We start from the raw sequence: 12,538 nt of genomic DNA, 5'->3' as shown, positions 1-12,538 counted from the left end.
TTCGTGGGTTCGGGGTAGATTACCATCTGTACGCTGATGATACTCAGCTGTACATCTCTACCCCGGACCACCCCAACGATGCCGTCGAAGTGATGTCCCGATGTCTGGAAGCCGTATGGATCTGGATGGGAAGTAACAGACTCAAGCTCAACCCGTCCAAGACGGAGTGGCTGTGGCTACCGGCACCCCGGTTCAACCAGTTGCGTCCATCACTGGCCATTGGGGGCGAACAGCTGGCCCCCGTGGATCGGCCACGCAATTTGGGCGTCCTCCTGGATGCCCGGCTGTCAATGGATGACCATGTGACAGCCGTGGCAAGGGGGGCATTTCACCAGGTTCGCCTGGTGCGCCAATTGCGTCCCCTATTGGACCGGAACGCCCTCTGCACAGTCACCCATGCGCTTGTGACGTCTCGACTGGACTACTGTAATGCTCTCTACGTGGAGCTCCCCTTGAGATGCACCCGAAGGCTGCAGCTGGTTCAGAATGCGGCTGCGCGGACAATTGTGGGAGTCTCTAGATACTCCCACGTAACACCACTGCTGCGCGGGCTGCACTGGCTACCTGTGGCTTTCCGGGTGCGTTTCAAGGTGTTGGTTATTATCTTTAAAGCGCTCCATGGCACAGGACCTAGCTATTTGCGGGATCGTATCCTGCCCCATACATCCCTTCGGCCGATTCGCTCTCACAGAGAGGGACTCCTCCGGGTGCTGTCCACTAGGCAATGCCAGCGGGCGACGCCCAGGAGTAGGGCCTTCTCTGTGATGGGCCCGACCCTCTGGAATGACCTCCCCCCGGATATCAGAACTACCACCAACCTCTGCTCCTTCCGTAAGAAGCTTAAAACCCACCTGTTCAATTTAGCCGGCCTGGCCTAATCCCAATTTTAGTCCCTCAAGTCTGCATTTTTAAATTTTTAGAGGTACGCTTTTTAGCTGATTTTAACTTTTATTATTCTGTACAGCTGAATTTAGGTTTAATTCGCTTTTAAGGGTATAGGGTATTTATCTTTTGTATCTGTTTTTAATGAGATGCCTGTACACCGCCCCGAGTCCCTTCGGGGAGAGGGGGCGGTCTATAAATTTTGAAAAATAAATAAATAAATAAATTTTCAAAGCATCAGCCCTACTATGTGAGTTTGTTTAAATCCAAACTGAAGATTAGATGAGAATTAAGTTCAATAACGGCTAGAAAATAAATACAATTTACTATTCTATTAGATATCAGCATGCCAGTTAAAAATCAATACAAAAATGGACATGTGTTTCCTTACATAGCCTTACCCTGTTTAGTGATCATATGGATATTATCTGTTAGAAATTCTGTCAGTAATACTTTTGGTTAATTGCCATGTCTTCTTATTTTGATTTTCCTCTAGCAAACAGAAGTCACAGGAAGAAAGCAAGCAGAGCGATACTCGATCCTCACCATTTCTCAGAGGCAGGTTCCAGAGACCTAAACCTAACTTAGGAGGAACAATTGGAAGGAAAGAAAAGAGATCCCTGGAAGGAAATGGATTAACAACCATTGGAAATCTGGAACTACAAACATCTGAACCTACCAAAACTCCATCAATGGTATTAAGTCAAAGAAAATTTGGTTTGGGTTGTTTTTATTTTCTGTAGAAATCTTGAATGTTTGGAATCCAATATAAATGGGGTTTCTGTATTGCCACAATTATTCCTTGATATTCAGCATATCACTGCTGAAACTATTTCTCAGTTTATGATTGAAACTTTTAACTTTCAGACTCAGATCAACGCTAAAATATTATCTGATGAAAATTTGGAGAGTAGACTAGAAAACTCCGAGAAAGTAATTCAGAAATACTCTCCAGGGCCTAGTACTTATCAGAATAGTTCCGATCTACGTCTCAGGTATGTTCTCAAATGTGACTTTTGTTTTATGATCTATGCTAGTAAACCTAAATATATAATTAAAATAATTAGATGTTGCTTTTATGAGTTTAGACTTTTAAAAAATATGGCACTCTTGCTTCCCAACCATGCGGTGTTTTCATGTGCAGATTTTTTTTCTTTCCTTTTCTGACCTTCATGAACAATTTACAAGAGCACTGAAGTGGAATAGAAAGTGATAGAAACCCTTTAGTGATTAGAAACAAACACATGGAGAAGGAAAACAGAAAAAAGGGGCATATTTTAGGAGATGGGGCTTTGGAACTATACATATGAATCATATACCAGACCGATACAAGTTTTAGAATTTGTTAATTTTGTACATTCTTACACATACGCTAATTTGGAAGTTTGAAATTTGCCTTTCAGTTTTGGATTTAGCTTGTTGGATCAGTTATTCTTTTTCTCTTTGAGAAAGGCAAGCAGGCTATGGTTGTGTTTTGTTTGGTAGACAACCTTATTTAATCTTCCCCAGGGTAATAGCTGAAGACAAAAATATTTTATTATTTCAGAATAAAATACTGAAGGCAAATGTTCAAAATTAATTATTCCTCAACAATAAAAACTCACCTTGTTTTTAGCACCTAACACCATCATACCCTGTATTCACATAGCATGCTGTAAAGTAATGATTTTTTTTATCAAGCTACTATCCTGCTACAATCATGGTATTCTTGGTAGCTCACACAAATAAGAATATACAATAAAATATAGCCAATACAGTGAATGGCATTGGGCCCCAATGTCCCATGGAAAAGCAGAAATAGAGTTCATCTTCAGTTATTTTGAAGAAGAGTTTCTAATTAACATTTGACAAGCAGGCAAGCGGAAGAAAGAATTCTTAAGAATTAATTTCCTAACAACATACAAATGCCTGTTTTAAATATCTGTTAATTCAATGTGGTGCTTTCCATCTTTGGTTGATAGAGAGAAATCCAATTTCCAAGGAGATAAGCCATCTACAATCAAGCCTGCTCAGTTGGTAAGAGGGCGATTCCAGAGAGCCAAATTTATTGTTGGAAGGACCAATTGCAAGAAGGAAGTACCTGTGTCAGAAGACATTAGTGTTCCAAATGTGGAAGAAGTAAAAGAGATGGAGATTAGCAAGAAAGATGATCTATATCTAATTTCAGAGGTTAGCTATCTACTCAATTTATTGAAACTTTTTCAGCACTATTTAACAAATATTTATTGACTGTATTTTTCGGAGTATAAGACGCACCTTTTTCTCTCAAAAATGAGGCTGAAAATCTAGGTGTCTTATACACTGAATACAGCATTTTTTTGCCTCCTGAAACCCCGCCAATTCACCAAAATGTCCGTGCATAGCTTGTAGGAAACTTTTAGAGAGCTCCTGGGGACTGGGGAGGGCAAAAATGAGCAAAAAACGCCCTGCTTTTGCTCGTTTTTGCCCCCCCCCCCCAGGAGCACTCTAAAAGCTCCCTAAAGACTATTCATGCCTTTTTGGGGGGAAAAACGGGCCGTTTTTGGGAGGTTTGCAGAGTGCAAAAACTTTTTTTTTTATTTTCCTCTTCAAAACCTTGTTGTGTCTTATACTCCAGTGCATCTTATACTCTGAAAAATACGGTAAATCCTGTCCCGTGCTTTTGTTTGTCCATCTTATCTGATGAAGAAGCAGGTAAATTGAAAATGCAGCTGCTAGAGTTTTAATAATGTGTGTGTGTGTGTGTGTATGTATATAAATACCGGCAAAAACAGGATATACTTTATCTTTAATCTTTATTAAATATTTGATATATTTAAGATATTTATTATAAAATAAAATATAAAGCATGAATTAAAGTAGTACATTTGAAATTAATTGTAGTAAACATTTGGAAATCTTCCCTGGTTCAGCCAATAGTGCTAAATATAGTTCATCAAAAGATGGTGTAGAGTGGTATAGGGTTTCCTGCCTAGGCAGGGGGTTGGACTACAAGACCTCCAAAGTCCCTTCCAACTCTGTTATTCTATTCTCTATGAGATGAAAGCTTTCGTGCACCTTGTTGCTATTGGGTAGTGGAATTGTGAGCCTGTAAGGAGGCCACAGTTGTTTAAGTCTCACTAAACCATAAATTATTGTGATTCCCAGATGCAACCATGGCTGTCCCACATCTCATAAAAAGAAATCATGCAGCTAATGTATGAGTTTCAATTAAAATATTCTTATATTTTTAGTAAAATAGAAATTCGACATCACTAAGTACATCATTGTTGTAACAACATCTTACTAATTTACATAGGATATGAACTACAAATCTGGAGAAATCATGTCAACTCTCACAATAGGAAATGTCAATATTCTAAATTCTGAATTTTAATTTGCAAGTGTTTTAGTTGTACTCTGATAAATAATTGGCATGCACAATTTTTCTTCCAACATCAAGGTTGAAGTCATTGTCCAGGCATCCCCAGGAAATTTAGATAGAAAAGAAGGATCAGAATCTATTGAAAGCTCATCAAAAACGTGGACTGATCAGAAGAAATATCCTTCTGAGAAATCACTGGAATGTGGTCTTCTGAAAAACCAAGATGCCGTTAAAAGAAAAAAATTGGATGCTTTTGGAAGGTAAAACAGTTTTCAACAAATACCATAAATGAAAACTCTCCTGAGATCCTAGTACAAACTTTATTTTCTGTATAATATGGCATAATATTTTCATTAGTTTTCTACTCCAAATTTGTGTTGCTTTTTCCTTGTCTGTCTTTTTTGAAACGACTGAATGTACTTGACTGTTTTTTCATTTCTGAAAAAAAGTATGATTTAGGCAACAAATAGTTGCAAATATGTTTTCCGTTTCAAAACCAGTATGATCTCAATGCTTTTGGTTACTTTTGTTTTTAGTGATACTTGTGACCCTCAAGAAATACATCATTCAGAAAACAAAAATACAGCCCAGCCCATGATAGATCACCTGCAGAAGGTAAAGCCAAATGTGGCACAAGTTCCTAAAAACACAGAATTCTCCTTAGAAAGAGAAAATAGCAAAGACGATACAGGAAGAGATGCAGAATGTGATACCTCATATGGCAGCAAATTTGGAAAAACAGCTCAGTTAATGGTAAGCATAGTTTAAACATCCTAAATCATCACTTGGTTAATGTTTTTATGAGTACTGCATTTGCCAATCCAAAATACTTGTTGAATCTTGATTTCCTTAGAAACTTAGAGCAGCTCATGAGCAGATTTCATACAAGAAATATTATAAAAATTGTATTTAAATACCATACATATGTATATGTGCATGGAGTATATTTAAGTAAAATACATACTGGATTATACTGATTTTCTGGTATTAGTGGAACACACTTCTATTTTTCTGATTTCCTTTTGCATATCATTTTCCTTGTATATAGATGCAGCCTTCCTTTCTGCAATTGATTTTAAGGGCTGTAAAATTGCAGAGGAAGGCAGCAGAAGAAAATATGCTGTGCAGTGCAGCCCACTGAAAGGTTCCAATGATGTTCCTTAAGACTATTTGAAAAAATAAATAGATATAGGGAGTCATAAACTTACAACCATAATTGAACCCAAAACTTATGTTGCTGAGTGAGACATTTGTTAAGTGAGTTTTGCCTCATTTTACAACTTCTCATGCCACAGTTGTTAAGTGAATCACTGAAGTTGTTAATAACCCGGTTGTTAAGTGAATCTGCCTTCCCCATTGCCTTTGCTTGTCAGAAGGTCGCAAAAGCTGTTCACATGATCAGGGGCCACTGCAACTGTCATAAATAAGAACCAGTTGCCAAGCATCCAAACCTTGGTCATGTGACCACGAGAATGCTGCAATGGTCATAAGTGTGAAAAGTGGTCATAAGTCACTTTTTCCAGTGCTGATGTAACCTCGAAAAGTCACTAAATGAATTGTTGTGAGTTAAGGACTTCCTGCATATATACGTGCCCCGATTAACATGGCATGTGTTTCTACTCTTTCCAGGACAGCCCAGTACATTTGATGGAATCTGCATCAACTTCTGAATCAAGGAAAGAAAAAAAATGTACAGAAAGCATCGAATTAGTTTCCTCAACAAGAAGTAGGCACGCCGGGAAACATGGTTCATCAGACCAGCCTTCGGAGAACGAAACTCAAATTAAAAAAGAAATCCCGAAGCTGCTTTCTGCTCAAGAGAAAGAAGTAGAAAACTTAAAAGGGTAAAAGCATACCTTGAGCAGTGTTATGTCTTGTGTGGGGATGAGAGGGCACTAAAGCATTCAGGATCAGATTTTAAGGAAGGTGTCCTATAGTCAGAAAGACTGTAAGAAGAACAATATAAAATTCAAAACAAGTCCTATGAAAGCTGAAAGAGCAAAAGTTGGCCCTGGAAATATGGACACACACATGAGAGGAGTTTGCAATAGCAATAGCACTTAGATTTATATATCACAGTGCTTTATAGCCCTCTCTAAGCTGTTTAGAGAGTTAGCTTATTGCCCCCAACAATCTTTGTCCTCATTTTATCCACCTCGGAAGAATGGAAGGCTGAGTCAACCTTGAGCCTGGTGAGATTCGATCTGCCAAACTGCTGGCAGCTGATGATCAGCAGAAGTAGCCTGCAGTACTACACTATAACCACAGTGCCACCGTGGCTCTTAGGTTTCACAGCACAAAGGCAAACGGACAAACACTGCTTTCAACCCCAAATATCTCTCAGAGTTTTATATTGTTGTTGTAATTCATTGGCTCTTACTCAGCCGATTCTTATCAAACCTGATCAAAGCAAGTCTAGGTATAGTAAGGGCTTAATTCAGTTATTACTCATTGTGGTTATTCATTAAATGCTTGCAAACAAACACCTGAATATATCTTCACCTTAAGAACATAAGAATAGCTCTTCTGGATCAAAAGCCCATCTTAGTCCAGGTCAAGTATCTTTATTTTTACTTATGTATTCATTGATTTTCGTGTCTACTGACTTCAGAATGATGTGGATGCTTCTGTTCAGGATGACTGTAGATGTTTCTGTGGTACTTGCAAGCTGAAGATGGAGGCATACTCCTGCCATTATTTTTCTGCAACTGGTATATGTAGGCATTTTGCCCTCAACCCAAACATTGAAATTTCAAGACAAATAGTACTTGATACCCCTGTCCTCCATAAATGTATCAAATATCTTTCAAAATCACCCATATTATTGGCCATCACCTCGATCTGTCATAACAAATGTTACAGATTAATTATGGTCAATTATGGGTTTAAAAAATAGCCTGCTCTCAATACTCTCCTTATCCACTTCCTCTGTGCCAGATATTTTAATATGTTTTGATTATGTCCCGCATCCTTCTAGTCACTTTTCCTTTGAGCTATTTAACCTGTGCCTGTTCATGTCAATTGGATGGTTGCATTTTTCAGTCTAGATGAGTTTTTGGTAGGCAGTCCCAGGCCAATGAATTCATAGGCCCTGTTTCAGATTTGATCAGCAAGGGCATAAGACTTTGCAGAATGGCAGAATGGTTTGAGTGTATTTTTAGATGGGAAGATGGCTTACAATATTTCTTTTAATTTGAAATACCAGAATACAAACACATTTATACATAAGAATTCTTAAAAATCTATTTTAGTAACTCAAATGCCTAAAAGAAAACCTAGATACCTATTATCTTGTATTTTTGATGTTTTAAAAATTACTTTACAACTATTTGCTTTTGTTCCTTTTTTATCAGTCCTATTAATTAAAGCATCTCTTTATGACCTAGAAATCAACCAGGAAGAACATTAAAGCAGAGGAACAAAAACTGTGATTCAAAAACATCTTCCACTTCTGAATGTGAAAATGACCATGGTAGAAAAATAAAGCACCAACAAAAAGTTAAACAACATGTCATCAAAGGCAGACATTTAAAACCAGCCCCTCGTAAAAAATCACGAAGTGGAAATTCTAAAGTTAATTTGGTAACCCTTAGAGCATCTTCACAAGAGGAGGATGAGGAGGATGAGGAGGAGGATGAACTTGAATCAGAATATGAAGTTGACATTTTTTCACCCGAAGAAGTAAATAAAGCTCCTGTGTTTGTTCCTAAAGGGCTTCGATCTCCAAATCCTGTTCCTATGCACATTGAGGAAACAATGGAAGAGGTATATCGGAAATACCAACTAAAAATGCTCAATTAATGCATCTCATTAGTCTTTTTGTGCCATAGATTCCTTTTAGAGTCATGTGAAACCTGATAAGATCTTTCTCAGGGAAATGGTAGTTAAAATTGGTGAAGAAAAGTTGAGCCTGCAGTTTTGGTTATAAGTCATTATGGTTGTTAAGCGAGACATCCACCCAACTGCCTCAGTCACCAACAACAATCTCATCAATCGACCACAATGCAGGGATGCTTTTTGGGGGGGAGGTCTCCACTCAGTACCCGCACACATGCAGAAATTTGCTGTGGGTTGTAAGACAGCATGTGGGCCTCCTCTATTCCCCCTCCCTCCTATGCCCAGAAGGCCTAGCAGTGTGCAGGCCTCTTACCTCTTTTCCCACTTCCAAGAGGCCTAGCCTTCTTCCTTCCCTGCCAGTCTTAGCTTTCCCTTTCCCTGCAGCTGCTGACAGGCATGCCCAGCCAATACAAAACTCAGCTAGAAAGTTGGGAAGGCAATCTTCCTCAAGTCTAGAGAGCCAATTTTCCCTACGGCCAGCCAGGAACTGCTGGCTGACTTCCTACCTAGGATCCCTTTAAAAACAAGATTATTAGAGCTACTTAAAGTACATAAAAGTTGTAAATCTGTCTGTGAAGACTAGTGGCTTAGTCATTACCCTTAGAACATTAGTAACTGCTCTACGCACCTCTTTCCCCAGTTCACTATTTGTGTCATTATGTGGGCATACAAGAATGTTAAAAATGCCTTGTAGATAATGTGTTTACTTTTATATGCTCAGATAGAGACCTGTGCTTTTTCAAACTGAGACTTAATAGAATAATATGTAGAGGCAAGGCAATTCCACAAATGATAATTTTGTGAATTCCAGTATAAGTAAATATAATAATGGGGAAAAAAAGACCTTAGAAATCTCTTTGTATGAACTTTCCACATGCATAGTTTAATTAATTTATTTTTGTTTATCAAATTTATTTGTTACCCATCTCACCGTTCAAGGCAAATGAATGAACAAATCAGATACAGAATGGAGGAGAGTTAATGAATAGAACTGAGTTTTTCCTTAAGAAAAGGGAGTGATGCATGAAGGAACGCCACCCTTTTGAAGAATTGCCTTTCTCTCCTAGACTATTGGTTAAACAAATTATCTCTTTTAAGAACATAGGTGAACAGAAGGAAAATAAAACTTGTGCAAATGATTAAAGGATAATTGTTGCCCTGTAAAATTATTGTAATTGCCAATGCATTTTAATGTGGAAGCAGCCTGAACATGAATACTTAAGCTGGGAAATGTAATCGTCAGCATAAGTGCATTTTGAGTAAACTTGGATTTTATATTTTATAGTTTGCACTTTTATTTCAATGCATAACATTATAGCATATAAAAAGAGAATCAATCTTTTGAACAATTAAAATAATTGTTGTGTTTTTATCCATGACAGCTGGAGATATATGAGAATATTGCAGATGAGCCATGTATCTCTCATGATCTAAATCTGTCTATTCAGCCTGTGATACAAAATGATAGCAAATTGTACACCCCAGCAGTTGTAAGTATTTTTTCTTTTATGATGAAACATAAATGTCTAAGGCAGAATGAGCAATACTGTTGTCTTTGCTTACTGATCACTCATTCAGCAACTGTTAGAAGTTGAGAAAGGAAGAAGAGAAAGGAGCTGACGTCGTTACAATACGATGTGCGATCTTGGGGCTCCGAGATCACAGTCGATACTTTTGCCGCTGGACAGTCCATCTGGACCTAAACCGTCCCAAAGAGACGGTGACAGGGAAGAGTACGTCTTGCTGATCTCAGGGACATCGCAAAGTCCCTGATTGATCCAACAGAATCTCTTCTAGCCGGCGATAAAAAGCACAGCCTCAAGCTCCGCAACGGAAGGAAAAGCAGAAAGAGAAAATGTGTCCATCTGGTGAGGAAATTTTACTTTTATAAAAGACTACCCCAAAAAGATTGAAGTTAAATTAAATTGGTAAAGAAAAGGAAAAAAGTGGCGGAATTAAGCATTATTGGACAGCGTGTTATCTTTTTTATTTTATTTTTTCTATCGATGGAAGTTTTGTGAATATTTTTTACTTTTTAAAGTAAAAGTTTCGGATTTTCTTCTTCTATTTCTTTTTTCATCTATGGATTAAATTATTTCCTTTACTTCTACAATATTGGTTGGGATGGATTTTTCTTTTTATTTGGTTTCATTTAAGAACTTTATTTCTTTCAAAGCCTGAAACATAAAAAAGATTTAAGAGGTCTATAAAGAGGGTAGCAACCTTAGATGGAAAAAAAGTTACACTGCCACTTGGAGGTTGAAGGTTGAGACCTGGAAACATTGCTTTTTCTTTCTTCCCTTTGATCATTTTAACCTTGCACTTCAAAGGCTTTAGCTTGTTTATAAAGAAGGGCATGGATTGTTTATGCAGGTGCTCTCTGGATGCTTGTTGCTAGCTGGAAAGATGTGAAAACAAAGATTTGTTTTGCAAACTAGAGTGGCACTGTTTATTAATTGCAAGGATGACACAACCTCAGACATTACAACAGATTATGTCGGGAATTCAAGAATTATTAGAAACAACAGAGAGAATTGAGAAGAGATTGGAAAATACTGAAGATATAAACTTTAATGTGATAAAACCTGATGGAAAGATGGAAGATACTCAGCAAATAGAAGATATTCAGCAGATGGAAAAAGTGGAGGCTGAAGTCCTAAAAACCCAGGGGAAAAATGAACAAAGAGGCAAGATAACCGTGGATATTGACAGTGAACTGAGTATGGTTGGAGATGGAAAGAGTGGAACAAGGAAAGGGAAGATAGATGGAAAGGTGCTTTACTACAGATTTCATGGTATAGAAGAAGGAAAAAGAGAAGAATGGATGGACTTAAGGAGAGAAATTTTGACCAAAACACTACTGATAACCAAACTGATTAAGGAAGCTGATGGAGGGTTTCGAGATTTTATAAGATATGTAACAAGCAACAAGTTGCGAAGAGAAGTCCAAACAAATTTGATTAAGGAAATAACCAGAAGATCAATTCCACAAATGGCAAAAGAAATAGGACTACACTATTACTGGAAAGACACAGGTTGAGATATGAAAATTAATAATAAAATACTAGTCAAATTTAGTTAAAATTAGAGCATTATGTTAAAAATGTAGTGATAATGATAAAGTTAGGTAAATAATTGATAATGATAATGTATATTGTTTGATAAGAGGAAATTTGGTACAAATTTTTAAATGGTGAAAAAAAGGGGAAAAAGTGAGTTAAACATAGTTAAACTAAATGACTGATAATGATAATAATGAAATAATTTATATTGACATGATAAAAGGGAAAATTGAATACAAATTGTAAACAATGATTAAGAAAAGAGGTTTAAATTTTTTGTTAAACTTAGAGAATTATGTTAAAAATGTAGTGTTGATGGATGAGGTTAGATAAATAATTGATAAGGATAACAATGTATATATTTGTATTGGTTTGATAAGAGGAAATTTGGTAAAAAATTTAAAATGATGAAAAAAGGGGAAAAAGTTAGTTAAATTTAATCAAACTATTGCTAAATAAATGATTGATAATGATAATAATGTAATAATTTGTATTGACAGGATAAAAGGGAAATTGGATAAAAGTTGCAAACAATGATTAAGAAAATAGGTTTAAAAACTTGGTTATTAAACACATTTTTTTGAATGTGTTATAAAGGAATAATGTGATTGGATGATATTGAAAATAGATAAGGGAATGCCACTATGTGGTTTTGTTTTAAATTTTGGAATGTTTGTTATGAAGGGATGTTAAAACAGCTATAGTTATATGAAGGATGGTATGATGATAATAATTATATATAAATATATGTGATATAAAGTAGACAATTTGATGTGAATTAGAGGTGATGACGGTGGAAGGGATGCATGAAAACTCTGTTTAACCAATAGACACACTTTCTACAACTTTGTAATGGAAGATGATTTTATTTGTTTTTATCTAAAAAATAAAAATTTTGGGGAAAAAAAGAAGTTGCAGTGGCACTGAACAAATAGTACATTGGTCCTTAAAGTTCTGGTCACCACAGTGCCTTCATGATCATGTGATTGTGATTTGGGCAGTTGGCAACACCTTGCACTTATAATTATTGCAACTTCCCTCAGTCACATGATTGTCTTTTGTGACCTTCCCTGCTGGCTTCCCACAAGCAAGGTCAGTGGGAAAACCGACAGGGAGGATTGCAAGTCACTCTGATAAATTCCCCTGGCCTTCCTGTACTCACACCACAGGACCCACTCTCCCAACTTCACATAGACCACAGGTCTCCAACCTTTCCAGCTCCAACCTTGTCAATTAGTAGAGTGGGAGAGGGATGTATTTGCAGCTCCATTTACAGAAGCGGCGAGTGCACATGTGTGCCCACCACTCATACAAATGGAGCTGCATGGCGCAGTTCTGAATGGGATGTGGCCTGGTACCAGGCCATAACCTGGGGGTTGGAGACCCCTGACATAGACTGTTTGATCTCCCAAGG

At 37.3% G+C, this 12,538-nt stretch overlaps 1 protein-coding gene across 3 annotated transcripts in view; it reads left to right on the top strand.

The window, feature by feature from the left end:
- BDP1 (BDP1 general transcription factor IIIB subunit) overlaps positions 1–12,538 on the top strand; it is a 58,274-nt gene that overhangs the window by 30,744 nt on the left and 14,992 nt on the right. For all 3 annotated transcript variants that reach the window (XM_081944674.1, XM_081944673.1, XM_081944672.1), the window contains exons 21-28: positions 1,379–1,577; positions 1,750–1,877; positions 2,844–3,051; positions 4,304–4,485; positions 4,762–4,978; positions 5,855–6,069; positions 7,612–7,990; positions 9,445–9,552. In XM_081944674.1, coding sequence (XP_081800800.1) covers positions 1,379–1,577; positions 1,750–1,877; positions 2,844–3,051; positions 4,304–4,485; positions 4,762–4,978; positions 5,855–6,069; positions 7,612–7,990; positions 9,445–9,552 — 1,636 coding nt within the window. The remainder of the gene's footprint in view (positions 1–1,378; positions 1,578–1,749; positions 1,878–2,843; positions 3,052–4,303; positions 4,486–4,761; positions 4,979–5,854; positions 6,070–7,611; positions 7,991–9,444; positions 9,553–12,538) is intronic.

This window comes from Natrix helvetica, assembly GCF_964273705.1.
Source record: "Natrix helvetica genome assembly, chromosome: 2".
Taxonomy (NCBI): domain Eukaryota; kingdom Metazoa; phylum Chordata; class Lepidosauria; order Squamata; family Natricidae; genus Natrix; species Natrix helvetica.
The sequence above is the reverse complement of the archived record's forward strand: the minus strand, read 5'-3'. Positions and strand labels throughout refer to the sequence as shown.